This window comes from Physeter macrocephalus, unplaced genomic scaffold, assembly GCF_002837175.3.
Source record: "Physeter macrocephalus isolate SW-GA unplaced genomic scaffold, ASM283717v5 random_706, whole genome shotgun sequence".
Classification (NCBI taxonomy): domain Eukaryota; kingdom Metazoa; phylum Chordata; class Mammalia; order Artiodactyla; family Physeteridae; genus Physeter; species Physeter macrocephalus.
The window spans coordinates 19,353-46,910 of NW_021145812.1; the positions used below are offsets into that span (position 1 = coordinate 19,353).

At 59.0% G+C, this 27,558-nt stretch overlaps 3 protein-coding genes across 7 annotated transcripts; all 3 read left to right on the plus strand.

Moving 5' to 3' along the window:
- The first annotated feature begins 983 nt into the window (after positions 1–983).
- On the plus strand, positions 984–14,231 carry PDLIM2 (PDZ and LIM domain 2). Its single transcript, XM_055083075.1, is given in 12 exon segments — positions 984–1,336; positions 1,338–1,696; positions 1,698–1,723; positions 2,836–2,930; positions 3,636–3,787; positions 5,821–5,890; positions 5,993–6,114; positions 6,269–6,347; positions 10,203–10,291; positions 10,533–10,678; positions 12,466–12,583; positions 13,658–14,231. Coding segments are annotated over 12 exon segments (1,680 nt in total). The 5' UTR covers positions 984–1,090; the 3' UTR covers positions 13,836–14,231.
- Positions 14,232–18,611: 4,380 nt separating this feature from the next.
- On the plus strand, positions 18,612–23,136 carry CUNH8orf58 (chromosome unknown C8orf58 homolog). 4 transcript variants are annotated; one of them, XM_055083076.1, is made up of 7 exons: positions 18,612–18,804; positions 19,947–20,455; positions 20,742–20,882; positions 21,030–21,138; positions 21,269–21,381; positions 21,581–21,687; positions 22,214–23,136. In XM_055083076.1, the coding sequence occupies exons 1-7, from the start codon at positions 18,756–18,758 to the stop codon at positions 22,323–22,325; spliced, it is 1,140 nt and encodes a 379-aa protein (XP_054939051.1). In that variant the 5' UTR covers positions 18,612–18,755; the 3' UTR covers positions 22,326–23,136. The 4 variants fall into 4 exon arrangements, with proteins under 4 accessions (XP_054939051.1, XP_054939052.1, XP_023986685.1 ...); XM_055083077.1 differs by having other exon boundaries at positions 21,605–21,687; XM_024130917.3 differs by having other exon boundaries at positions 20,742–21,138.
- An 827-nt stretch (positions 23,137–23,963) lies between these two features.
- LOC114483899 (cell cycle and apoptosis regulator protein 2-like) lies at positions 23,964–26,860 on the plus strand. 2 transcript variants are annotated; one of them, XM_028485714.2, is made up of 7 exons: positions 23,964–24,096; positions 24,966–25,061; positions 25,332–25,423; positions 25,867–25,958; positions 26,163–26,277; positions 26,420–26,549; positions 26,734–26,860. In XM_028485714.2, the coding sequence occupies exons 2-7, from the start codon at positions 25,004–25,006 to the stop codon at positions 26,832–26,834; spliced, it is 588 nt and encodes a 195-aa protein (XP_028341515.1). In that variant the 5' UTR covers positions 23,964–24,096; positions 24,966–25,003; the 3' UTR covers positions 26,835–26,860. The 2 variants fall into 2 exon arrangements, with proteins under 2 accessions (XP_028341515.1, XP_028341516.1); XM_028485715.2 differs by lacking the exon at positions 23,964–24,096 and adding an exon at positions 24,378–24,666.
- The last annotated feature ends 698 nt before the right edge of the window (positions 26,861–27,558 follow it).

Sequence of the window (27,558 nt, forward strand, 5' to 3'; positions counted from 1 at the left end):
CCCTACCTGCAGCTTCCTGTTCCCTCAGGGACTTCCAGTCTAGTTGGGGAGGCAGAACAGGTGCATCAGGCAAAGAGGCCACACCAGGAGGCCTGGAACTTCTTGGTGGGAGAGTGGCTTACACACACCGAGGACAGAGGGTGTGGGAGGCCAGGGACAGGGGACGTAGCTGCACTGGAGGTGGGCTGGTCCAGGGCATAGGTAGGCGAGAGGAATGGTGAGGGCACACCTTGCAGACAGAACTCGGAGGGAATGACTCACACCTGAGGCAGGCAAGTTACAGCTGTGCCTCCAGGTGGCCTCCCCTGGAAACAGGCCAGCCTGACAGAGAGTAAAGTGGAGACCAGAGGGAGATGGGAGAAGCCGGCTCTGGTGGGCCCTGAGGTCCCCAGTGAAGGTTGCCAGGTTTGGCTCTGGGGGAATCATTTGCCAGATGGTTCTGAGCTGACACCTGGGGCCTCTCCTTGGCTGTCCTCTCCTGATCCCTAGAGCCGGGGATCCAGGTGGTTGGCAGAGGGCTGGGGGCAAGGGGGACCAGGGCCATTGGTGGTTGTTGGTAGTGGCCGGCCGCAGGCAGGGCAGCCAGGAACGGAACAGGCATCAGCCCGCAAGGGACGTGTGTAGCCCAGGAGGGGGCCCGGTCACTTCCAGCCGGAGTCTCTCTTCATCTCTTCCTGGGCCTGGCATGTCGCCCTGAGTGGAGCAGGCTTACGGCGCATCTCAAGCAGGGAAGCTCTGCGCAGCCAAAGCTCCGCAGCAGTCCGCGGCCACCGCCCCGCGAGCGCGCTGGCCAGGCAGGAAGGCGGAGGGGCGGCCTCTGGGTTGGGATTTGTGGGTGTCGGGGCTGCATCTGCGCCAGCCTCGGAGCCTGGAGTGGGCGGAGGAGCCGGGCGGGCCGACCGCAGACAGCCCTAGCCTGCCCTCCCCCGCCCCCTCCCCGGCCCTGGATTGGGGTTGGGGGAGCTCAGGGCCCCTTTGAAGGAGGGCGGGCGCAGGCGGCCTGGGCGAGCTTCGGGGGTCAGCAGGCTCAGCTGTCTGCGAAGTGGGACTCCGGGCCCGTCACCAGATCACCTCCCCTGACCTCGGGAGGATGGGGACACCCCGGGGAGGACGGCCGCAGCCTCTAGGGGGCTCTGGGGAGAGTAGCCCCGGGCCCCCAGAGGGCGCGGGCCAGGTGGCAGCGCCGGGGCTGGGCTGCGCGGAGGAGGCGGCCTCCCTGGCCAGGGGCGGCGGCAGGGGCGGCCCTGGGATCACATGGGTGGAGGCAGGTCCCGGAGTCCCGGGCGGGCTCTCCCCAGAGTCGGGCAGACGGCTGCGGCGGGAACGGCGGCGTCTCCTCGCCTCCCTCCTTCCCTTCCCTTCGTTCCCCAGCCCGGCCGCCCAGCCCGACAGGTGAGCGGGAGCGAGGTGAGCGCGCCCACCTGCGTGCGGTCCGCAAGGCCGGCGACCTCCCCGGCCCCGGCGCCCTCGCAGCTCTGCGCGCCCGCGGCCGGCTCGGCGCCCGGACCTCTCCTCCGCGCACGGCCGCTCCCCGCAGCCTCGCCTGCGGTCGGCGCCCCCCGCGAGCTGGGCTTTCCCGTCCCGGGTGCTCCTCCTCCAGCCCCCGGCGTGCGCGGGTACTTTGGTCTCGGAGCTCAGAAGGAGCCAGAAGTGGGCGAGCCGGGCCGACGGTCTGGGCACCTCCCCGCGGCCCCCGGAGCGGAGTCCACTGGCCGGCTCAAAGGTCTGGGAATCCAAGGCATCTGCTAGCCGCCAGCGCCGACCTGGGGCCTGCGGGAGGGACAGAGGCTGGGCCTGGGCAAAAGGGGAAGCCGGAGGGCCGGGCAGAGCGCAGACAGCCCCGCTCGCCCGGGCGCCCTCTCCCAAGGCTCCTAAACGCGGGAAGTGGCCCCAGTGTGCCTGATAGACTCGGGCAGCGCTTGTAGTCTGTGGGCCTCCCCAGGGGCGGCCTCAGGGTGGGCGCTGGGTAGGGTGGTGGCCCAGCCTGGCACTGCAGCTTCCTGCCTGGGTTGGCTCCTGGCTCCAGAGCTAGAGGGTCAGGAACTCCTACAAGGGTCTGGTCTACAGGGACACTCCCTTGCCCAGTGGAGGGGCAGTGGGTGGGAGGCCTGGGGCCCCAGCTTGCGGGCAGCATCAGTCAGCTCGCCCTGATGGCCAGCGCCCGGTGGTGGGTGTGCCCTGCTTGGCAGATAAGCCCGTCCTTCTTGCCGGAGCTGCTCGGAGGGCAGCAGGCCGCTGGCGGAGGTGGGAAGCCCAGTCTCGCCTACCTGGACCACACGGCCAGGGGCGCGCGGCAGGCAGCCAGGAGGTCCCTCTGAAGACCCTGGCCTCACGTGGACGAGCTGCCCCGTCCCCAGCCACGTACTTGAGAGTATGTGGTGGTACCACCCCTCTCTGTGCTGTCACCTCTGTTCCCAGAGCGCCGCCCTCCCCAAGAGCAGGGAGGAAGTACCTTGTGCTGTCGGTTTGGGGGACCGGAAACAAGCACTAGGGCGACTTCGCCCTGATGGTGGAGGAGGGGAGGGGGAGGAAATGCTGACATCTACCACCTGCCAGCCCCGCCCGCCTTCCTGCCTGTTCTCAGCAAGCCCCCGTGTAGCACCCCGCCGCTCTGCTGAAGACGGGCAAAGGGGGAACTCTGAGTCCTGACTTCCCAGGGTAGGGGGGGAGTGGAACTGGGGCATGCTGGAGAGGTTAGTCACTTCCTCTACCCACCTCCACCCACCGCCAGTCCCTGATTGGCTGCTCCGGGGACCTGTCACCCCCTTCTGCCACCTCACAGAGTCCCTTGTGGGGCGCGGGGCAGGCTCCATCTCTCCAACCTTTCTCCCTCAGGTATGGCGCTGACGGTGGACGTGGTAGGACCCGCACCCTGGGGCTTCAGCATCTTGGGCGGCAGGGATTTCCACACGCCTATCGTGGTGACCAGGGTAAGGGCTAGTTCCCGGAGACGGGGAGGTACCCCCAAAGTCAGAGTCTGCCCTGTCCACTTGGTCCTCACAGACACCTTTCTTTTTCTAGTTTGGAGCCAGAGGGCTGCTTCTGGGATTGTTGGCGTGGGCAGGGCTGGGACCCCGTTGCCATGGGGATGTGGTGGCCACTTCAGAAACAGGCTTCTAGAGGGTGCAAGGGAGCTGGGCCCAATGCAAGGCCTTCTCTTTTCTCCTTGGTCACTAACCCCATACCTGCTGGCAGCCATTTTGGGTGGTTATTAGAACAGGAGCCCCGAGCTCTTGGCAGTTTTCCCCTGACCCAGGTCCAGGCCAGGGAGTGTTCACGCAGAGGGCCTGCATGCAGGCAGTACCTGCATGATTTGATTTGCACGGGCAGGGCTCTCTATCCAAAAGTATTTCCAAGCACAGTTCCTGAAATTCTGCCATTACACGTTCTTCGGGGAGCCCCGTTAGAATGCCAGTGCTGAGGTGGGTGGCAGGGGGCTGCCACTCCAGCTTTTGGAGGGGATTAGCTGATGGGCTGGGCGGACACCGGCAGGCAGGGAGAGAGATGTTAAAGGGAGATGCAGGCTAGCCTGGTTGAAACCAGCTTCTGTGTTTCTTGGGCAGGACAAGGAAATCCCTTCTTCTCCATCCCTACCTGAGTGTCACCTCAGACTACCTGATCCTCACCCCCTACAGGTAACTGAGCAGGGCAAGGCCGAAGCTGCTGATCTCCGGCCTGGTGACATTATTGTGGCCATCAATGGTGAGAGTGCAAAGAGCATGCTGCATGCCGAGGCCCAGAGCAAGATCCGCCAGAGCCCCTCGCCCCTGAGGCTGCAGCTGGACCGGTAGGCCCTCCACCTCTGCTGGGCCTGCCAGCACTCTTCTGCCTTCTGCCAGCCCACTGCACATTGGCCGCCCTCACCCCTTGCTCTCAGCTCCAACCTGGCCTTCCTGGGCCCTCACGGCTCATCCGTGAGAAGGTCCCAAGCTCTGGGGCTGCAGCAGGGTGGGCTGAGGGGTGTCCGTGTGCCCAGCTGGGCGTGCAGTCACAGGCAGAGCAGGCTGACATCAGCTACCTGGACACCCGGGTTTGACTGGTTCCCAGGTGTGCGGGGTACAGGGCGTGGGCGTGAAGTGGGTTGAAGAGGGGAAAGGTGTGCCTTAGGCTGGGTCTGCAGGGCCCCTGCCTCCAAGAGGGGAGGGGAGAGCCTTTGTTCAGATCCTGGGGTGGTGAGGAGTTTGGGGGCTCACTCCCCATAGAACCACTCCGTTGCTCCCCAGGTTGCCTCTCTGGGCCCTGCTGGTGAAGGCAGATTCCCAGGCTCCTGGGGCTTCAGCCCGGGGGTGGGGGTGGGAACAGGTGGCTCCCTGGGGGTGGGGCATCCCAGTGAGTCACAGGGCAGGAATGCTGGGAGATTCCCCAACCAGGAGAGCCCTCTGGGCGGGCCTTGAACCTGAGTCAGGTACCTCTGCTCCATGCCCTCTCCTCGTCCCTGCCGCCCTACGCCCTACGTCACTGCAGAAGCTGGCTCCCGTGACGCTCCTACGGCCCCGGCCCCTTCAGTGACTATTTTGTACCAGTCTGGCTCATGAGTGTTTACAGGAGTGGGACCCAGAGGAGGAGGGTAGAGAATAGCTCATGGCATCTGGGAAGGGGACCAAAATCTACAAGAAGCTGCAGAGTGGGGCGGGGGAGGGGCAGGGAGCTGCTGACACCATCACTTCCTCTTGGGTCCCTCCAAGAGGGACCCAGCTCCATCAGAGAGGTGGGCCTGGCCGAGTACCTCCAGGCCTCCAGTTCCACGTTGGGCAGGTCAAGGCTCCCTGTCTCTTCTTTCTTTTGCCCGAACTCCTCCTAACCTCCCCCAGTAACCCGCCCCCAGGAGACCTCTCCAGCACTCAAAGCCCCAGGCAGGAAGCAGTGCTCTGGGCGGAGCCAGAGCCCAAGCTCCCCTGCTCTGGCCCTAAATTCTCCCCAGGGAGGGAGGCTGAGGCTGTGGCTGGTGTGGCGTGTGGTGACTGAGGTTCCTGCTGACCTCTCTGGAGGCAGTCAGACATCCAGAAACGGTGTAGGGGGACATGGTGGGCTCATCCCTCACCCTCAGCAGCTCCCAGCCCTCCAGTCACCTCCTGTTCGAGGCTTCAGCCCGGTTCCACTGGGCAGGGCTTTGGGTGGGGGGGGGTCCCTGGGGAGTTGAGGAGGGGGGCCTTGGTGATTAGCAGGGCAGCCGGGCCGCCTGTTCTCTAGGTCCTTCAGCTGCCTGCGTGGCAGGAGGCGGGGCTGGCTCTACCCTCTGGCTTACAGGGGGCTGCGGGGGGCGGGGTGGGAAGACTTTGGAAATCACAGGGAGGGGTCCTCTCAAAGGCGGGGCTGATGGGGGACAGGCCCCTGGGGAGAGGGGGCAGCTGGCCCAGCCATTGTTGGCCTTTAGGAATTTGGGCAACTCACTTTCCCTCTCTGGGCTTCAGTTTCTCCAGGGGTGAAAGGTAAAGGATTATTTATATATAATCAGCAGTCCAAATCAATCTACAAACTGATGCTGACCAGCGACAAAGTCTGGATGAAATGCTCCCCCCACCAAAAAAATAAAAAAGAATAGAAAAGGAAAAGCAAAGGCGAGGCAGGCGGAGGGGTGATGATGTGAGGAGCTCTTAAAAAAAAATTGAATTTATTGAACTTTTTGCTGAAATGATGTCCTTTCTCCTTTTTGGTGCTAAATTGTCCTTTCTTTTAAGAAATGATGGTGGTCGTTGAGGCCAGTGGTTTGTTGTGAATTCGACAAAGTTAAAAGTTGGCCACCCGATGTCCGAATGTTTTGGACATGTCGCTCATCTTGGGAACCCGGTGACACTCTGTCTCCCTCTGTCCTCTCCTCAGGCCTCAGGCTGCTTCTCCCGGGCAGACCAACGGGGAAAGCTCCCCCGAAGTGCTGGCCGCTCGCTTCCAGGTAGGACGGTGCCTCCTGCTGGGAGTCCCGCACCCTGAAGTGATGGGGGGCCCCCTTCCCCGCCCTTCCCGGCCCCGCCCTTCCAGGCCCCTCTCTCCGCAGGGCTCCAGGAGGACACACACGGACAGCCAGGCCTCCCTCAGCCCCCGGCCGGGCAGCCCCTTCTCCACCCTGCCCCCCGCCAGCCCCCAGGCCCCCGCGGGAGAGGCGGTGACCAGCCACAGGTGAGTGCAGCGGGTGGGCCCCCTGGCCGCCAGGTCCAAGCCGGCCTCTCAAAGTCTCTGTAGCTGGGTTTAGGGGGCCCTGGGGTCACCTCTGTCTCCCGGGGCAGCCTGGTGGCGGGGCCCCCGGCACACACTGTCCATTTCCCCATTTCAGTTTCCAGAGCCTGGCGTACTCCCCGGAACCCACTACTGCTGACCACTTGTCCTACAGGGGCCGCCCCGGAAGCCGACAGGTGAGGATACCTGAGGGGAGGAGAGAGCCTCCCGTCCTGGCTGGTTGCTAGTGGTGCCCGTGGGGCTGCACGTGGCTGGTCCCGCCTAGGCAGCCAGCACCACGGTCTCCTAGTAATAGGCACGCTCCTCTCTGGAGCCGGGAGGCCAGAGCTCCGGTGAGGGTCACACTCACTGCACTGGCCCTACCCGTCCAGGCCCAGGTGTCCTTCTACCTCTTACATTCCCACCCACCACTGCCTCCCCCCTTCCTGCTGGCTTCCTCCCTTCTCAAGTGTTTCTCTTGGTCCGGGACCGAAATAGCTTAGCTGCTGTTGTTGGGATGTTTCCCTTTGGCTGTATCTCTTGAGCACATTCCTCCCCATTCTAAGCCCCATGCCCGCCCCCAACTCCCATCACCCATTCCCCCTCTTCCTCCTCTGACTCAGCCCCCAAGAACCACGAGAGAACCACCAGCCGGCCTGTGGTTGCGACTCCAGTTGCACTTGGCTTACTCTCTGTCTGCCCCCCTCCCCTGCCCTTTTCCCCTGGACGCCCCTGCCGGGTCCCACTGTCTACTAGTGACAGCCCAACACGCCCTTGGTGGGATGGTATGTCTCCTCTCTAAGGGCAGGGGTGGGGAGGTGAGGAGTGAGGCGGCCAGGAGTCCTGGGCCACAGCTGCTGGGGGCAGAGTTAGTGGGGGCATGTCCAGCCTTTGGGGTGAAGAGGATGAGGCCCAGCTGCTGGAATCCTACCTTGGGTAGATTCTGCATTCCAGAAAGCAGAGCCTTTGGAGATGACTGGGGGAGGGTGCTAGAAACTGGGGGCTCTGGAGAGGGAAAGAGCAGGGTCCTCTGGGGGCTGCATAGTAGTGGCTCCCTGGTGACCCTCTGTTGGCCTGCCCAGTCGGTGACCCTCTGTTGGCCTGCCCAGTCAGTGGCCCTCCAGGAGACGTGGGCATAGAGATGTATGTATTCAATGAGATCCCGTCTTTAAAGAATTAAAAATGTAGTTGCGGAGATAAGATAAACATGCAAAACAATTTTGGGAAAATTAAGCACTGAGCAGTATGGTCTTAATTATAAAAGCAGGAGGCATTCTGGGAGGGGATAGCTGAGTGTGGGCTGGGGTGGCCTGAGAAAGCTTTGTCAGGAATTCTGCTGGATGTCAGAGGCAGGATGGGGTAGGTTTCGGATTAGAGAACGATGAGCTGGAGAGATGGGAACGCAACGGTACAAGCAAGACCTGGCGTGTCGGGGCCTGGGGGCCTTCTCCAGAGAGCTCCGGGCTGAGACCAGCTGGGAATGAGCTTGGTCCACCCTATCCTCCTTCCTCGCAACCAACCGCAACCGGGGCAAAGGGGAGAGGCGGGCGGGACGGGGAGTGGCTCTTAAACCAGCAGCAGCACCTTGGAAATTGTTGGAAATGCAAGTTCTCAGGCCCCAGCCTAGACTTACTGGATCGGACCCAGAGGTGAGGGGCGGGGTGAGGGCACCCATCCCTGTTCTAAGGAGCCCTCAGGGATCTAATGCACGCACAGATTTGAGGACCACCCATGTGGTGTGAAGAGGAGCCCTGAGCCGGGTGGCAGGGAGACCTGGGTTAGTCCCACCTCTACTGTGTCACTTTGGACAAGGCACCCTTCCACTCTCTGGTCCTCAGAGTCAGACCCGATGCTCTGAATTCCCTTCTTTCACCCTGAGGCCCCTGGTCATTCTTTCAGCAAATATTTGTGGAGCAGCTGCTTTGTGTCAGGCACCCTTCTAGGCTTTGGGGATGCATAGGTAGAAAAACAGAGGAATTCCTAACCCCGTGAAGCTTGCATTCTGTTCTACAAATGAGGCTGTGGTCAGACGGGGTGGGAGTCACCGGGTCCCACAGCTCCCTCTTGGGAGTCACCGTGCCCTTGAGCACCTTAAAGGCTCTGAAAAGTCCTGCCTGTGAGGAAGAAAGATGTTTAATTCTTTAATTTCCTGAACTTACTTAACTGCAGAATTTCTCCGGGGGTTCCCCCTGCCAATCGCTTATTAACGTCCCCCCAACACATTTTGAGAGGGGTTGGCTGGAGACAGCTCTTGATGGACAGGTGAGCAGCTTTTCTGGATCTAGAGATGAAAGGTTGCTTCTGTGAAGGCAGGTGTCACCTACAGGTGACTGGGAGGGAGGTGGGGAGAGGAAAGGTGAAGCTGCTCCAACTAAGGGCGTTGGGCTCCTCTCCACCGGGGTGAGGTGCTCTGGCAGGAGAAAGGTGGCAGAGGTGACTACAGATGAGGTGCCCCTGCGCCAGGCTCTTGTGGCCATGGCCTTGCTGCCGGCCCCTGAGCTGGCTGAGGCTGCGCTGGGCCCGGGGCGAAGAACGTCAACAGACCTTACAGAAACCGGAAGTTGCGCCCTCTGGAGAGGCAGACGCTTGGATGAGCAGATGTAAAGTGAAAAGAACCCCTGTTCCTCTGGCCGGCATGAGGACATGGCCTGAGAAGGGAGTCAGGGCGGAGTTCAGCCCTCCCTCCCTGCTGGCCGGTGCCCCCGTGCAGGGCGCACGCTGGCCTGTCTAGGACAGCGAGATGGGACATCGTTCTTGAGTACCCGGTGCCAGTTGTCCTTCCTGAGTTGACCGCATGGCAGCAGCTGGGCACCCAGGAGCCTAGGCGTGGACTCCCAGCCCTGGCTCCCACTCCCCAGGTGGCTTGGATTGGCCACTTTGCGCTTCTGACCCTTCATCCCCTTACCTATAGAAGCCCAAGAACAGAAGAAGAATGCAGGCTAGTGCAAGAGGGCCAGTGGGGTGAGGGTCTAGGGCTTTTTTTTTTAATTAAAAAAATTTGTTTTAAACATTTTTCATTTATTTATGGCATGTGGGATCTTAGTTCCCCGACCAGGGATCGAACCCTTGCCCTCTGCAGTGGAAGCACGGAGTCCCAACCACTGGGCCGCCAGGGAAGTCCCTAGGGCTGTTTTTTTAGCACTCTGAAGTTTCTGTTTAAGGTTTAAGGTTAAGAAGTCATGCAGCTTTTCCACTTGACCCCATAATTCATCCCCAATTTTGAACTTTAAAATCGAGGGCATTTTCCTTTCCAGGAGACCATGCCCTCAGCCTGGTGCACCTTGGCCGGCCTGGTCCTCTCTGAGGCTGTCCTTTCCACTGGGGTTGGCCACGGAGAGGCAACAGAGTAGGGGAGGGTGCAGAGTGCAGGCCCGAAAACAGGGAGACCGAAGGCAAGATTTCCAGGTAGAGAGCAGGTGTAGGAGCCCAAGAGGGACCGCACACATTGAGCAGGGGGCTCTGCTGTGGGGACCTGGCTCCCCAAGGCTCTGTGGGGCAGGACCAGACCTTCCAGGGCAGCCGGGAGAGGCTGGTGAACCCAGACCCTGGCCGTTTCAGAGGAAGGACCAGAGGGCGTAGGAGACGGGACTTTTGTGCGGCCTGAGCCCTGACTCCAAGAGGGGTCTTGGCCCTTTATGTTTCCTGTTCCTCATTGCAAAGGGGTCAGCTTACTTTCTTTCTGCTTGCTCTGCCTGCCAGGCCCCAGTATGCAACATCTTTGCAAACACATCGCGTGAGATGGCAGAGGAACAGCCATGGTGGCCCCGCACACTCATCTTCATCCTGCCCCTTGCCCGGTCCCCTTAGGGCAGCAGGCTCACCCTTCTAGAGCTGGGCGCTGGCCTCCCTCCCCTCGGGGACCCAGCAGGAGCAGTTGCAGGCGGCTGCTGACCCCCGGTTCTGCGAGCTGGTTGGGTGGGGCTGCTGGTCAGCGAGGGCCGGGGGCCCCCTGGTGGTGGGCCTGGGGAACAGCTGGGTTCGGCCGCCCAGATGGGTGTGCTGGCCCCGGGCCCGGCCGCTGACTCCTCCCCTGGTGCCTCTCCTTCCCGCAGGCCGGCCTGGGCCCCGCTGGCGACTCGGCTGTGCTGGTGCTGCCGCCACCACCTTCCCCAGGTCCCCGTTCCTCCAGCCCCAGGCTCAGGTACCAGTGAGTTCTGGAGGGTGGGGTGGGATCTTGGAGGGCCTGGGAGGGGCAGGAGACAGACAGGCTTCCCAGAGAGGGATGAGGGGGGTCTCCCCCACCTCCCTAAGCCCCGTCCACTTTCCTCTGGCCCCCAGAATCCTTCCCCCGCCCCCGGGACACTCTTTCTCTGTCCTCATGCCCGTCCCAACCCCTGGGAACGGGGCCCTCACTCCTGGCTGCCTCCTTCCCATCCCTGCAGCGTGGCCTCGGAAGGGGAAAGCCACCTCTTGAGAGAGGACTCAGAAGTCTTCAAGATGCTGCAGGAAAATCGCGAGGCACGGGTGGCCCCCCGGCAGTCCAGCTCTTTTCGGCTCTTGCAGGAAGCCCTGGAGGCTGAGGAGAGAGGTGAGCCCCCCGGGGGCTCGGGTAGGAGAAGAATGTTCCCCCAGACACTCTGGACCCCCGACCAGACATGTTATTAAATTAGTATTTGTTAAGTGCTCGTCATGGGAGTGGGCTCTGACTCGTAGAAGCCACAGGCCTTGCACTACAGGAGCTTACGGTCTGGTAGGAGTTACTGGGGTGCAACCCAGAGGTGCTGGCTGGGATCAGGGGAAGTGCCAAGGGACCGATAAACGTGGGCGGTGTGGCCTGGGTCTCCAAGGATGGCTTCATGGAAGAAGAAGAGTCTGACTTGGCCCTTGAAGAAAGATCAGGACTTTCACAAACGGCCTTAAGATGGTGCCTGGGAGCAGTGTGGAATGGGGAGGCTGGAGCCGCAGGGCTCTGGGGTGGGACTGACAGGACGCTGGGGCCTGGCTGCACGGACGGTGGCCACGGAGGTTAAGTCCTGGCTGTGAGGCCTCGCATGGCAGGCCTGAGGAGCGTCCCAGTCCAGGAGGGCCCGTTAAATAACGCCAGGCGGTGTGTGAGGTGCCGAAGTGAGCAACAGAGATTCAGGCTTCTGCCAGCCGTTCAGTTGTTCATTCGAGACGTTTGCCGAGTCGTCTGATGGACCAGTCATGTGCTGTGTGGAGATCGAAGGCGGTCAGGACCCACGTCTGCCCCGCCAGGAACTCTGTTTATGGGGCAGACTGGCTGCCCAGCTCCCCAGGAAGTGGACCGTGCCGCAGGAGTTCGTGTGGGGGCATGGGGAGTAGGGGGTGAGGGGGGCACTGCCGTGGTCCAGGGGAGAGATGAGGAGGGCCTGGCCTGGGCAGTGGTATCAGGGAGAGAAAGGATGGGACAGTCAGAAGTATTTGACTGGCACAATCACTGGTACCTGGGGGCTGGTTCCAACTCTGATGTTTCAGAGACGAGGTGAGAAGGTTTGGAGCAGAGCTTGTCCATCACTACCCCGAGGTCTCGGCAGGCCCTGGGAGGGGGCATGGGGAAAGGCGGAAGGGTGGGGTGAGGGCAGCACAGACAGATGGTGACTTCACCCCTGGAGTCATGGGGTCCTTGGCTGCAGGTGAGGACCATACCTGATAACATCTGTGCTTCATCTTAGCTTTGTTCCAAGGCTCAGGCACAATAATGCACGTGAAAGCCCTTTGAAAACTGTACAGAGGTGCTGTGGTGCTGTTATTATCTATCATTACCGTCCTTAATATCATCATCACTGGGTCAGGAGAGAGGAAATGCCTGCTTGGCCTGACGTGTCAGACACCGAGCAGACACTGCTCAGGCTGCCTTAGCTTGGGCTAACTCAGCCTTGAACATGCTCCCTGCCCTTGACCAACCTCAGCCAAGGATCTGGGGTGATCACTTCCTTCCCCCATGATCCCCTCTCATGCCCAGGCTTACTTTAGAGGTCCGCTTGTAAGTGCACCTTTGACAAGGGTCTCTTTGGAGCTGTGTTGGAGGAGGTGGAGTGGGCATCAAAAATACAGCCTGGGGCTTCCCTGGTGGCTCAGTGGTTGAGAGTCCACCTGCCGATGCAGGGGACACGGGTTCGTGCCCCGGTCCGGGAAGATCCCACGTGTCGCGGACCGGCTGGGCCCGTGAGCCATGGCCGCCGAGCCTGTGCGTCCGGAGCCTGTGCTCCGCAACGGGAGAGGCCACAACAGTGAGAGGCCCGCGTACAGCAAAAACAAAAAACAAAACAACAAAAAACAGCCTGATGGCACTGCTGTGGGCGAGCTCTGATGTGTCTGTCTGTCCTCCCCACCCTCATCCCCCACCCCTCACAGGTGGCACACCTGCTTTCCTGCCCAGCTCGCTGAGCCCCCAGTCCTCCCGGCCCACTTCCAAGGCCCTGGCCACCCCACCCAAGCTCCACACGTGTGAGAAGTGCAGCACCAGCATCGCGTGAGTGCTGGCAGCCTGGGGGGCAGGGCACACCCTGCAGGGTGGGGGCCAGGGTCCAGGACGCTCTCAGGAGGGGCCTGCATGGACCCACTAGCCAGGGACCCTGCGGGGAGCATTGCTACAGTGTATCTGTGATGGGCTCTGGGGTCACTTCATCCTTCCTAGAATGCCTGCACTGGCTTTTCCTCGCTGTCCCTCCTCTTCCTCGATTTCTTTCCCCGCCTCCCTGGAGGAGGAAGAAATGCTACTGCTTTCGATTTCTCTCCAACCATCTCAAAGCCTCTGCAGATCTGCCTCTGGATGGGGTGCCTCCTCTTGGAAACTCTTGCTGTTCCTTCCTCCTCCCCCTCTTTGGAATGGGATGTGTTTTCCAGAGGTGGGCCCATTTTTCTCATTATAATGTAGCCACATTCTCTGGAAAATTGAACCCTGCCCCCCCTCCCCCAGATAAATTTCTTCCATGCACAGTGGTGAGGGTCAGATGACTCATTTTAGGCAAATCCCTAGCCTCCATGGGCCTCCGTGTGTCATCTGCAGAACGCGACACTGCCCAGCCCTGCTGTGCAGGCCCAAGGAAGGGGTCCTATACGGTGTTTCTCAAAGATCAGCAGCTGGGCCTCTGAGGGATTTCGGGCCCACACCCCCAGAGTTTCCTCTTCAGGAGGTCCCTAGCCCCAGAGGTTGCATTTCCAGTTCATCCCCAGGTGATGTGATGCTGTGGGTCCTGGCACTGGGACCGCATTTTGAGAATCACTGGTCTATTAACAATCCAGAAGATTCAGGATGGTGTTTGTCTGCCTTTGTGTGGGGGAGGAATGACTTTTTAAAAATTGGGGTTCGGGGGTGTGGGCTGGGGGTTTGTTGAACGGAGATTCCTGAGGGCAGGCCTGGGGAGTCTAGTGACTGAGATTTGGGGACCTTACCAGGTCCTGACTCTGGGCTGGAAACTAGGTTCCCTGAGAATGGGAATGGTGGCATTGCGCCTGGCCCTCCTGCCCCTCCCTCCTCCCCCTAGGCTAATGGCTCTCTCCTCCCTGTGCGCCCCCTCCGCCCCACCCCACCCCCCCGCCGCAGGAACCAGGCCGTGCGTATCCAGGAGGGGCGGTACCGCCATCCGGGCTGCTACACCTGCGCTGACTGCGGGCTGAACCTGAAGATGCGAGGGCACTTCTGGGTGGGGGACGAGCTGTACTGCGAGAAGCACGCCCGCCAGCGCTACTCCGCACTGCGCGCCGTCAACTCCCAGGCCTGAGCGCCCGGCTGCGCTCTCAGACCGCCCTCCACTCCGCGGGCACCTCCGCACCCGGGCCGCGCCAATATCCGGTTGACCTGGAAAGGCCATGGGAGCTGGTGAGGCCCCTTCCTCCTCGCTGAGTGGAGCCAGAGGCTGGGACCTGTCTGTGCTGCGGGTGAGGGCAGCCGCACCTTCCCAGGCCTCTGCTGGATACTCTCGCGTCCCCCTGCTGGACAGGCTCTGCGTCAAAGTGCGAAGTGGGTGCTGCCTTGGACACCTTTGTGTACCAGGGGTTAAGCAGGCTGGGACTCGGAGAGAAGTATCTGGAAGGAGAGGGCTGGGCCAGAGGCTACAGGTATTCACTGTGTAAAGTCTTCAGCATACGAGCTCTATAAATATATACTGTACGTGGACAAAATAAAGTAGGTGCCCCTCTTTTCTCTCCTTCCCTGCCCCAGCCCCTGGGGATGAGCTTCTCTCTACCACTGGGTGGAGAGTCTTCCTACGTATAATTTTTCTCCCCTCTTATTTCCGTCTCCCTCAAACCTCCACCCTACCAGATGCTTCACCACGTGACACTCCCGACTGAAGACACCCGCTCCTGTTAGTGGAGGGTCGTGCTCTTCCTGGACCCTCTTTTAAAGATGTGTGTTTTATTGGGATGATCCCTGGTAGAGGAATGAGTTTCTCACTGGGAGCCCGAGAGGGGAAGGGATGCTAGAGGGCTGGCAGCAAACAGGAAGCAGGCCCTGAGACTCCTGCCCAGGCCCGTCTCCGTGAGACAGTATCTGCGCTGGCGCTCTGTGCCCCTCGCTCTACTTGGTATGGAGGCTGCTTGCCCTGCTGACGCACCCAGGGGAGCTCGGTGGGCCAGAGAGGGGGCAACGTCTAAAGAACCTCCTGTGCTTGCCTGAGGCTGTCTGCACCCGTTTGAGAAAGCTTAGCCCCAGGAGTAACCTTGGACAGGGCTGTGAGTTAGCTTTCCCTGGGAGGGACAACCCTGCAGCGCCCCTACCCTGAGGACCACCACCCTCCAAGCCAGGGTTGGTCTGCCTGCCGCTTCCCCGGGAGTCCCAGCTGGCTTCGCTGGTGGTTGATTTGAAAGCTGCTTCTAGGCAGGGGGCAGTGGCCCTCTGCCAGATTTTTGGCTTGATTCACCCATCACTCCCAGTCCTAATCCCAGAGGACATTTCAGAAAGGTGCATGGGTGCTGCTGGGTGCTCTAGACCTACCTTATTGCCCACTCAGCCTGAGGGAAAAGATCAAAGCTGGGCTTCAGAGGGTGCTTTGTGCTATCTGGCTCTTTTGGGAAGGAATCTTGGCAGAGACTGTGTGTGTTGCCTCCCCAGGCACCTTGATGTAATTTACACCTTGCTATAATTGTCTCACCTTTTACCTGGATGGCTGTCTTTTTTTTCATAGGAAAGATCAAGGTTGTCTGCAGTTCAGGAGTTGTCAGGCCAGAACTGTCTGGTCCCAAGCGGGACGGGCTCCTTGGCGCCACCTAGTGTCAGGTGTAGCCCTTGGTGGGGAGAATGCTCACAAAAGGGGATTCACTCCTCTGTAAATTCTCAGGTCCTGGCACAGTGGGAGTACAGAGATAGAGCACTTTTCTGGCTTTCCTAAAGATAATAGTCAAGTGGCAGCAACTGAGATGGCATGAATGAAATAATGTTACATGGTAGTGAGTGTAAAGAACTCGTGCAGAACGGACAGGAGCGCCCTGAGAATTCAGAGCAGGGGCCGTGGGTGTGAGAGGAAGAACAGGACACAGACAGATGGAGGAGAGAAATGCAGAGTGAGGGGGTGAGTGCAAGTGGCATGATCAGTTTAGGGCAGCAGCTGAAGGTGACACTGAGATAAGATTGGAAAGGAAGATGGGAGCCTTGAATGTTGTAAGATATGGTTTGAATTTCTCCTTGCGGCTCTGGGGACACTGAAAAATTTTCAGCAGGGAAGTGACAGGTTGGAAAAGGGTGTGTTAGAATCTTAATATGGTCAGACCTTCGCCTGTAACAAACCATGCTGGGCTAGCAGTGCTCTAAGGAATGGAGAACAGAGGGGGAGTGGAGGCCCATGGGAAATGGGTAGGCCAGTGAGTTGTTGAATGCCTTTCGAAGAGTGGACGGGGGTTCAAGCTAAAACCCACCTCTCTGTGTCAGCCAGCTCTCCTCCCTGGGGCCAGAGGGTTTCAGCATCAGAGCTCTCTGCAGCCACACAACTAGCCCGAGCTTGGGGGTGAACGTCTTCGGAAGACGGAGTTATAAGTCCATCTCATTTGTCGGCAGAGAAGGTTGGGGGCAGCCTTTGGTCTCTGCCCAGCTGTGTACACCCACCCCCTTTGACCCAGACGTGCTGTGCCCTCTTTACTCTTTCTTCATTTTGGGGAATAACTTCAGAAATGATGACAGATTCGAGTTAGAAGCGACCTGAGAGAGCATCTGATACAGCCTTCTATTAGAGATGAGAAAATGACTTTCCCAAAGTGACACCAATAGATCATTCTAAAGTGCTTTAAACTCCAATCCTCATCATTCTGAAGTAGGTACTGTTGTCATCCTTGTTGTATAGATGAAGAAAGCAACGAGCTCCTAGCAGTAAGGGGAGGAGGCAAAGGGTGAGCCAGGAGCCTGACTCCTGGGTTGCTGGTTTGCCCTGGGGTGCTCTTGCCCTAACCTTCCAGGCCATAAGGGAGGTCACCACAGCTTCCAGCCATCTCTAATCTGGCAGGAGCTGCCCTAGGCTCTTGGCTTTGCCCTTCCTCGCACAGGGCCTAGCTCAGTGCTGAGCTGGCAGGAGACGTGCTTCCTGAAGCTGGGATTTCCCCATGGAGGCTGGGACGCATTGAGCATCCCTGGCCTCAGCCTGAAGGATGACTCTGCTGGGCTACCGTGTGTCTCAGGAACTCACGGTAGCTGCTCACCCCTCAGGTGGGCAGCGAGGGGGTGGCTGTGCCGCCCCTCCCATTCCTTGAAGCATCACTCAAAGGGAGATGATTCTCCTCTGGTAGAAGGTGGGGGTGAAGGAGAAACAGCCCTCTGGGCGGTGAAGGCCTGGCTCAGCTCTGGGCCTGGGGCTGCCACAGTCAGGGCAGCAGAAGGCAGATGGGAAGGCAACATGTTGGCCCTCAACTGCGAGGGATCCCAGCCGCCCTGAAGATTCGGGCATATCTGCATGGAGAGGGGAGAATGGCCCGGAGGGGAGCGTGCCGTGTGTGCGTGTGTGCGTGCGCGCGCCGTGTGTGTGTGTGTGTGTGTGTGTGTGTGTGTGTGTGTGTGTGTTCTGTGTGTGGTTTGAGCCCACACAAAGCCTTGTGCTGAGACACTGCATTCCTGCTGGCTGGGCTTCCTGCTCCAGATGCATTCCTGCCCCAGAGTCACCACGGAGACTGCTTGGAATCTGGCCCTACATTCTCCAAATTCAGGACAAGATCTGGCAGAGGTTTCCTCACTTTACCTCCCCATCCTCTGACTTTGGAGGGAGGAAGCCACCTGATGGCCAGCCCTCCTCCTCTCCTCCCCAGGGAGGCCTGGCGTGGGATCTTCACGGGCTGTTGGACTTGGGTAAAGCAGTTCCCCCAGGCCCAGGTTTCCCTCTCTGTACCTGGGAAAGAGGAAGGGTGGGGGCGGTGCTTTCCAGGAGGATAGGGTTGGGAGGGGGCAACCCAGAGAACCCGCAGCTAGCAGGGAAGAGGTTGGCCTGAAAAATCAAGGTGTTAAGAGAGGCTCTCATTCTTCCCCGGGCTTAGCTGTAGGCCTGTTTCCCAGAAGTTAGAATGTTGTAGTTCGTGACTCTGATTGCTGACGGCTCCTGCGTAGGGTGCTGGCCGAACGGAAGGAGGGAGCAGGAGGTGGCAGACTGTCTTCTCCCTCCCATTTAATAACCACTTGCTCCCAACGCCTCCAGCTCCAGCTCCAGCCTCCTCCCCCAGAGGCTCAGGTGCAAGTTTGCACGTCCACCAGCTCCCTTATCTCCCTCCAGGGAATTTAGGTCCTGCTGGGAGTTTCCTTAGAGGCCACCATCCCATCTGGTCACCAGGCTGTCTCACCATCAGTGTCTGCCTGGGCTCCCAGCCCCCTTTCACGGTGGTTGGTGGGGGTGGAATCCCACTGACCCAAAGAGTTTGGGGGCGGGGACCGGAGAGCATTTACACTTCCAGCACCTCAGGCTTGTCCTCCTGTCCCCCCTGTTTCGCTTCCCCGGATCCTGAAGCCCCCTCCCCCCGCGCCAGCCCCCAGCTTTAGGGTACCCGGGTGAGGAAGAGATGTGGGACGAGGAGGGGGTTCAGATCTAGCCCAGAACCCAAGGCGCTCTGCAGTTGTTGGAAAGGATCTTCCTGTGCCGGGAGTCACTTCCCCCTTTGATCGCGCCAGGTTTCTGAGTGGCTGAGTGACTTGCCCCAAGGCACACAGCTGGGAGCGCGGGTACGCTGGTGTCCAGGTCCGCTCTCTTCCCTCCGCCTGCACGTGCGGCTCCATTTCCTTCCGCGCTCGCGTCCGGTCGCCGCCGCCCCCCATCCCCGCCCGGGTTCATTTCGGCGGCAGGAAGACAGACCCCGCTTGGAAACCGAGGGCGGGGTGACCCCGCGCCACGAACCAGACGGCGTCTCCGGGCAGGGGTCCCCGCTCCACGTCCGGGGCCGGCCGTGCGGGGCCGCCCGGGGTCCGAAGGACCGCTGATTGGGGCCCGCGCCCCGCCGGCACTGGGGGCGGGGGGGGGTGGGACCAGGCCCCGCCCCCGCGGCCCCTCTCGGAGCGCCCGCACACCTGCGCACCCCTCCCGGCGTCCCTCCCCCATCCCCGCTGAGAGTGTCCGGGGGCCTCGCCCAGCCAGGTCCGGACGCGCACCCGACAGCGGCGCGGGGACGCCGGCCGGGATCGCTCCGTCCGGCTGCAGCGGCCACGGCCGGGGCGCCGTGTCGGGGCCGGGATTGGGGCCATGCTGGGCCGGCGGCGCGTCTTCGCCGTGGAGCCGCTGGGCGGCCGGGGTGAGTCGCCCACCCCGGGGCCGGCCGGGACCTTTGACCTGGAGCCGACTCCCGCGCCCGGGCCCCTGTCTGCGCTCCCCGCCCCACCCGGCACAGCCCGCCCGACCTCGCTGCGTCCTCCTCGCCGCTTCCCTTAGGAAGGGCCGGGGGATCGCGCCTTGCCCGTTGGAGACCCTCTGGCTTCTGGCCTTAAACCGACCGCCACCTCCGTCCCATTTCCTCCGGGTCCACTTCCCTCTAATTCCCGGTCTGGATCCTCCTCTGACCGCCCCTGCCCCAGCCCGCAGTTGCGAAAAGCTCTCTCCGCGGCGGCGGACCCCTTTCCAAAGGAGCCGCGCAGGGGTGGACTTCCTGGTCGACTTCCTTGCCCAGAGGGGCCTGGTTTGGCATCCCGTTCCAGCTCTCCCGCGTGGCAGGCAGGGAGACGAAGGCGGCCCTCCATCGTCTCCAGCCTCCGTTTCTGCATCCTTACAATCGGGGCACCCAGATCGCAGGAGGGCCTGGCACAGGCCAGGAGAGCTGTAGGAGAGGACAGCGAATGGGCGATCACGCTGCTTCTTCTCCTGCCCCCTGCCCGCCTGGTTCCCTTTCTGCCGTTTAAATTTTTCCTTTTCAACTCTCCAAAAGCTTCTGTTTCTCACTTAAAAGAACAAAAGTCCAAGATGGTTATAGCGATTGTTATTTTTACTACCCACTCCCCCCAGGAATTCCAGGATGGACTTCCTTTTGCATCCTGATGCCAGTGTGGGCCTAGGCTTCCCTCTTCGCGCCCTTCCCCCTCTCCCTGAGGCTGGGGCACAGTCATACTTCCCCATGGGGAGCAGTTGAAGAGGCTACCGCTCCCCAGTTATGGCTCAGAGGTCTTAGGCCAAGCTCAGGGGCTGGAGCACGAGGGAACCCTGGAAGAAAAAGTGCTCACCCCTCCAAGGCAGATATCACTAACCATTACTTTGGTAAAGGGAACCCCATTCTAACATCTCCCAGCCAGGGTTGGAGAGAGATCTGGGCGGGGCTGTGGCCGACCAGTCTCCTCCTGTCACCTCTGGCCCAGGACACTCCTCCTCAGGGAATGTGGCCAGCTGCCAGGAATGCCGGGGGTGTTGGGGCAGCCTGCCCAGCCTGATGACTGACTCTCCTTGCAGATGGGGCTGGCGAGGACCTGGCACGTGGCTGTGTAGTGCCTGGAGTCACCAGCACCTACAGACGGATCCCGGATGCCGCGCCAGGGTGGCCGGCAGACTCCTGCAAGGGGCATGGCCGGCTGAGAGCACCTGGGAGGCAGGTGCCGCTTCTCAAACTGGCCTCCCAGGACTCAGGAGTGGAGATGGCGGTTGGGGACAGGTCCCTAGCCACCTCACCGGGCCTTTCTCAAGACTCTCTGAACTCTGAGCCCGTGCGGAGCGCTGAGCCCCTGGCCCTGGGTGCCATGGAGCCTCCTGCCCGCCTAAGCCGGCTTCTAGCCAGTCGCAAGCTGGAGCAGGTGCTGGAGCGGTCCCGCCAGCTCCCGACTTCCTCTGCCAGCTTGTCACAGTACCGCTCCCCAGAGCCGCCAAGCAACCCTGAGCGTGAAATGCCCCTTTTTCGAGCAGGAGGACAGGAGGCCACCGAGGCAGAGAGTGACCTAGGGGCAGGCCTGGAAGAAGCAGAGGTGGTGAGTGCCAACTCTCAAGCGTGGGATGGAGATGCCCCCGCCCCCCAACTTCTTCTCCCTGGAGCTCTCTCGGGGTGGGGCTTTCCTTACCCCGCCTTGATGGGTTGTGTGAGAACGTCTTACCTCACCCCGCCCCCAGCCGTGTGGAGGTGGGCAGGTCCGGGGCCTGCCTGGCACTCGGCTGGGTGTGCTTCCGTCCTGACTCATCCTGCCCCCGTCTGCTGGCCCCTTAGGGTGGGAGTCTGGTTGAGTTCAGAATTCTCCCCTACCTCACTACGTCCCACAGGTGGGGGGCTTGGGGCCTGAAGCCTGGGCCTGCCTCCCAGGGCAGGGTCTTCGCTACCTGGAACACCTGTGCCTGGTGCTGGAGCAGATGGCGAGGCTGCAGCAGCTCTGCCTGCAGCTGCAGACTCAGAGGGCCCCTGGGGTGAGTGAGCTGTGGGCAGTCGGGCCAGCGGGCAGGCAGGTGAGTGGGGGATGCAGAGGATGGGGGGGACCCCTGGAACCAGGACTCCCTTCAGAACAGCCTCAGCCCTCTAGCCAGGCCCTGAAAGCCCGTCTCTCCTGTGCACAGGATCCTAAAGAGGAGGAGCCGGGCCTGGCGCCTTCACCTCCACCCTCTCACGCCCTGGGCAGTGAGGTACACGGGCAGCAGGAGCGGCTCAGCCACACAGAGGAGGCAGGTGAGGCGCAGTTGTGTCTCTGTCTGTATCTTGCCGGCCCAGGTCCCCATAGGCAGACCCCCTGAGCTCTGGGCTTGACGAGAGTGCCTTCCTGTTCCTGGCCTTGGGTAACTGGATTCTCTTTCCGAAGGAGCAAGAACAGCTTCACCCCCAAAGGTAGGGGTGCCCAGCACCAGCCCTTCCAGGCTGTCAGAGGCCCTGGCAGAGCCAGCTCACACCTTTCCACCCTCCCAGGGGCACAGGGTAGGTGAGGGATGTACGCCGGGGCAGGTGACAGGATGCGGTGGAGGTCGGGGGTGGTTGGGATGTGTGCTAGAAAACGAGCGGATTCCTGTTTGGAACAGGTGATTTGCCCTGGCTGTGCTGACAGCTATCTCGGGGAGCTTGGTCAGGGGTACGTTTTGGGGAGGGGCCCTGGGTGACCCTCTCACCCTCTGCTCAGCGGGATCTCTCCCACTGGAACAAGGTCAAGGTCCTGCTCAACCGGATCCGGTGGAGGAGCCCTCGACCTGCTGAAGCCGCTGCCCTACCTGATGGCTCTGCCCCCAGGTGAGTCCTGCGGCCCAGCCCAGGGAAGAGGGAGGAGCCTGACGAGCTAGGATGCCAAGACTGTGCTGCCCCTTGTCACCTTCGTCCCTGCAAAATTTGAGAGACGTAGTCTCGGAGAGGGTGCTGGAAGAAACAGAAAGTGGTTAAAGCACCCCATTTATGGATGAGGAGGCTGAGGACTGGGCTGGGGAGGGAAGTCATTTTCCCGAGGCCACACGGTGAGTCAGTGGCAGAGCCAGGACCAAAAGATGGGAAATCCTCACATGAGCCCAGCAAGCCCTCACCCCTCAAAGCTGAAACTTAGGTCACCTCCCTGGGTTTCCCCAGGAAAGCAAGGTAGGGCACACAGGATGCCACAGTGGATGCCGGGGGTTGGGGGGTAGGGGTCTATACTGAATAATTCTCCAGGGGGGATTATCCCTGTCCATTAATATCCCCAGTCCTCCCACAATGCTTGGTCAACTCTGGGGCCATCGTTACCTTTGTTTCTTCCTCCTAGCCTAGTGCCTCCTTTCTTTCTCCACAGGATTGCATCAAGGGAGCTCCCTGAAAGGCCTCCAGGCCAAACCCTTCAGAAGACCTTTATGCCATCATTAGTGGTTAAGAAGCAACGAGCAAAAAACCTTACTGTATGCTGAGACTTCCTGGTGCAGGGCTGTAACCCCAGCCGGGGGGAGTGCAGCGAAGTCTTCTTCCTCGCCCTCTGCCCTGTTGCTGCTTCTGGGCACCGCCAGGAAAAGCTGTTGACGCTCAGTTTTCTCTCTGAGGCAAAGGGCTGAGTCTTTCTCCTCTGAGCAGCCAAGGAAGCCTGGGTCCCTGAGAGGCCCCAAGGTGCAGCAGCTCTCGGGCTCCTCCCTGGTTGCCAGAAATCCCTGGGCTTAGGCAATGTGAACTTACTGATTCATCTGGCGTCCACGGAGTGTGTTTGGCGTGGTGATCTGTCGGGGCCCAGCGTGTCGCTGGGGACTGTGGGACCGTCAGTGTCGTGAACTGGCTGAATCCAACCACCTCTCTGGAATCATGCACTCAAAGAGTCAGTCTTCAGGGTGAGGTAACTGCAGAACGATGGACTTGACCTTCACTCCTGAGTGGGCAGTTACTGATCTGGAGTCCTCCCCTCCTCCTCATACTTGCATGGGCAGCCCCAGGACAGAGAAGGGTGCTCTCTTGGCTGCCTCTGCATTGACTCTTGCCTGAAGACTGCACCAGGGATGGGAGTCAAGGACAACATGGGGAACAGCAGAGTAATCGTCAAGGTCTATTCTCAGCTGCTTTACTCCTTACTAGCCTTTCCACGTCACAGCTGAAACCAGAGGCCCATACTAGCTTTTAGACCTTGACAAAAATCCCTTAACTTTTCTGAGCCATAGCTACCCACTTAATCTCCCAGATGGTATAATGATGCCTGTCCTACCTACCTCACAGGCTTGTTTTGAGGGTAAAGTGAGATTAAACTGTCTCAAAGTGCTTGGTGAATGTTAAATGAATAGGAAAGGGTGTTGGAGGGAGGCTAGACTGGAGGGTGATGGGGAGGTCACAGGGTGAGGGGGAACTGGGATTGCTAATGGGGACGAAAATGGCCAGTGATTAGTGGCAAGACTTTGAGCAAGTCATTTCATTGAGGTCTCTCAGGTTTCATAGCTGAGAATGAGGACACTAACTCCTGACCTCCTTATCCCCCAAGGGTTGATGTAAGGACTGCAGGAAATGACTGTGAGAACTCTTTGTAAATATATACCTAAATATTGTGGAGGTTTATCTTACTACATAGGCTATTAGGTTCCTAGCTCTTTGTTAATTGAGAAAGGGGGAAAGTTTAGTCTCCTGCAGGTACCCAGGAGGCGTGTGTGGAGGGGTGTGCCGTCAACAGAAGGGTAGGGCTAGGGATGGTTGAATCAGACACAGGGATGTCTTCTGGAAATGGCCACTGATCATGCATCCTCCTCCTCCAGTCAGGAGGAGGTCAGCTGGTTCTCCTCCTCCTCCTCCTCCTCCTCCTCCAGTCAGCTGGTTCTCTTGCTGCTGCGGTCTTGGGATCTGCCAGAATGAGGCATAGGTGCTCCCTTATGTTTGGGGCTCCAGCTCCAGCAGTCTTGGGACCAGGAACCAATTCTCCGAAGCCTGATTTTCTAATGGGACACGTAAGAGAGAACACCACTGAGGCGCGGCTTCCTAACACGCATCCGATCGGGGAAAGCGCACTTCCGCTCCACAGTTGGAGCGGGATGGCAGGCCGGGGTGGGGGAAGGGAGAGGTCAGTGGAGAGGAGGGAGGGACCATATCCGGGAGAGAGGCAGCTTCCGACCAGTGGTCGCGCTTCCGGAGAGGCGCTTCCGGTGGCGGCAGCAGCAGCGGCTGTGGTGGTTCCGGGTGTCTTTGTCCCCCCGGTGTCGCGGCCCTGGCCCGCAGGTGGGTTGGGGGGCCTTCCGCCGCCCCTCTGCCTCTTCGCCCCTCCCCTGGCCGAGGGGCTGCGAGGGCCGGGCCTCGAAGATGAACCGGGGGCGGAAGGGGCCGAGCCCCCCTTCGGCCTGCAAGTTCCGTCTCCCTGGCAACGGTCTCGGCCCTGGGGGCGGGCGGGAGGAGGAGAAGCCGCGCGCCTTCGTCCTCCCACGGTGGCCTGGCCGCGGCCCGCCCCGGGAGAGTCGGCGCCGGCGGCTGCTGAGGCGGGAGCCGAGGGCCGGGGAGCGCGGGAGCAAGAGGGCGGGCGCGCAGCCGGATTCGCGTTCGGCCGGGCCACGGAGCTGTCTTCCCACCCGCCCGTCCGGGGAACAACGGGCCGGGTTTCCGGGGAGAGGGCCCACACCATCTCCTCTCCGGCAGCAGCCTCCTCCATTTTTCCGGGCCTTGCGTGGAGCTCTTTGGCGGATGCATTGAATGAATGAATGTCATCGGGGCTCTTTCCAACCCTCCACTCTCCCCAACCATCTGAGGGTGGCGTGGCATAGTGAGAGGAGCTCTAAGTTGTCGGGAGATCTGGGTGTGAGTCCTAGTTTTGTACCTACCTGGTTATGTGGCCTCGGGCAAGTCTCAGTCCCTCCGAGCTTCAGTTTCCTTTTCGTTGAAAGAGCATAACAGTATCGCCCACCACTAGATTATTGTGAGGGCTGACTGGAACATTGTAATTTCTCCATTTCTTGCTCCTTCTCATATTCTCACCATCCGTCTTCTTTCATTCTCAGTATCTATCTCTCCATTTTCCTTAAGATCCTTAGTTCCGTTTTTGGGGTAGATGGAAAATTTCCCTATGAGCTGTTAATTTATTTCTTTTCTGATTGAAGGTTTTTCCCCAAGACTCTGAAAGAGGACAGCATTCCCAATGTCCCAGTTTAAGCGCCAGCGGATCAACCCATTACCAGGGGGACGCAACTTCTCAGGTGATCACCTTTATCTCTACCTGGCCTAGTACTGGGAAGTGTGTGTTTTGGAGTTAGTCTTTCAAAATGTGGTTTTTGGGGTTTCCCTGGTGGAGTGCAATTTGCTGCTGACTTTTCTTAGGAAAAAGCATGACCACAGTAGTTGTTGGCGAAACCCTGTGTGGGACATGCTTGGATCCACTTTGCTCTTTGGGTTTACCATTTCCTCTAGCTGAATCTAGTGCTTAAGATGGTAGGTGCAGTTTCTGGATTGCTTCTGTGTTCCAATAGGCGCAGCTTCAACATCTCTCCTGGGTCCTCCTCCCGGTTTGCTCACTCCTCCTGTGGCCACAGACCTGTCCCAAAATGCCAGGCACCTTCAGGTAGGTTGGGCATCCTATCTAGTGAGTTTCGGCACTCGGGGCTACCCCAGCGTGCATGGTTGCCCGATGCTTTCATTCTTACATCACAGTGTTCCTCCTTCCTGACACTTCTGTCCCCGGCCAGTCTAGAGGCGACTAGACATCTGTGACTGGGGAGTCCTAGGTTCTGGCTCTAGGGAGATCTCTAGGGTGCTTCTTGGAATTAAAGAACTGGAAATCCTAGAAGAAGCTTATGACCCAAGAATCATCATGACTCCCCGCCAGAAGATTGATTATGTCCACTGTACATATGCTTCCTTCTATATGTATGCTTCCTTCCATGGGAATCCGTGCAGTACTCTGATTGAGCTGGGGGTGGGGCGGGGTGGATAGAGATGAGATGCTAATGGCAGAGCATGGACAAATGCTCCCTATTACCTTTAAACTGCGCTCTTCTCTTATAGGGTGGAGAGAAGCAGCGGGTCTTCACTGGCATTGTTACCAGTTTGCATGACTACTTTGGGGTGGTGGATGAAGAGGTCTTTTTTCAGCTAAGGTAGGCTTGAGGCTGATCCCCTTCTGGAAATGCTTATTGGATTCAGGTCTGTCACCATGCTGGTGGGTCCGCTATAATGCCATTGCTTTGCTGCTGTTATGCAAGGTGTGAGAAATCTTGATGGGAAGGGCCTCATAGGGACAGTCAGGGTGGCTTGGCCAGGGTTTCTCTCCTGACTGGGTCTCTTGGCTTGTGTGCTGGCAGTGTGGTGAAGGGCCGGCTGCCCCAGCTGGGTGAGAAGGTGCTGGTGAAGGCTGCATACAACCCAGGCCAGGCAGTGCCCTGGAATGCTGTCAAGGTGCAAACTCTCTCCAACCAGGTATTCATCTCTCCTTGGCAGGTTTATTGGAAAGGGGTGGGAGGGAACCCTACTTTGGTCAAGGGGTTGGGGCTGCATCTTTCCAAGGTAGTGAGCAGGTCAGCTATGGGATGCCCTGAATTTCCTGGTTACTGTCCTGCAGCCCCTACTGAAGTCCCCAGCACCTCCCCTTCTACATGTGGCAGCCCTGGGCCAGAAGCAAGGGATTCTGGGAGCTCAGCCCCAGCTGATCTTCCAGCCTCACCGGATTCCCCCACTCTTTCCTCAGAAGCGTGAGTACCAGTGGCATGGATGTTGGGGGTGTGGCTTTATGGGGTACTCGGGATGAATGGACTTGTAACTGTTAGGTTGCTGCTCTCAGGATAGATGTGGGTATTTCATGCACTGGAAGAAAGGGACAGGAAAGTTGGGCAAATATTTAGGGGTTTTGAGTCACCAGCCATTTCCTTTCCGCAGCTCTGAGTCTCTTCCAAACATCCCATACACTTCATCTGAGCCACCTGAACAGATTTCCTGCTCGGGGCCCTCATGGACGATTGGATCCGGGCCGAAGGTAAGAGGATGATCAAGCAGGAAAGGAAAGGTGTTTTATTTTATTTGCCTCTAAGAGAATGTCCCTTTTTTTTTTTTTTTTTTTTTTTTTTTGCCACCTGTTGACACTAACATTCTCTTTCTACAGCTAGATCTTAGTCCCTTTACCCTGAAATAGGCTGACACATTGAGATGTATATACAAATAACGGAACTTCATAAGCTGGTTCAGCAAGTAGGGATTTGGTGTAATTCATTTTTCAAAGTATCACATTGAATTTTTTAGTATATAATTTTCCTTTTTATTTCTCGTGCATAAGATTGAGACACCAAGAATCAAAACTATCAAGAAAATAGTAATTGTCCAAAAAAAGTAACTTTGCAGTGTATTTTTAAAATTGAAGCATAATTTACAATATTGTACCAGTAGATTCGATATTTTTTTATATTATGAGGCGATCACCACAATAGCTAGTTACCATCTGTCACCATACAAAGTTATTACTATATTATTGAGTATATCCTCTATGCTGTATGTTACATCCCCATGACTTGTTTTATAACTGGAAGTTGTACCTCTTAATACCTCTTCACCTATTTTGCCCATTCCCCCCAACCTCCTCCCCTCTAGTGACCACCAGGTCTCTATACCTGTGAGTCTGTTTCTGTTTTTTTATGTTTGTGCGTTTGTTTTGTCTTTTAGTTTCCTCCAGTGCATAATTTAATTCTTAGCATAAAACGTGTTTCTTTA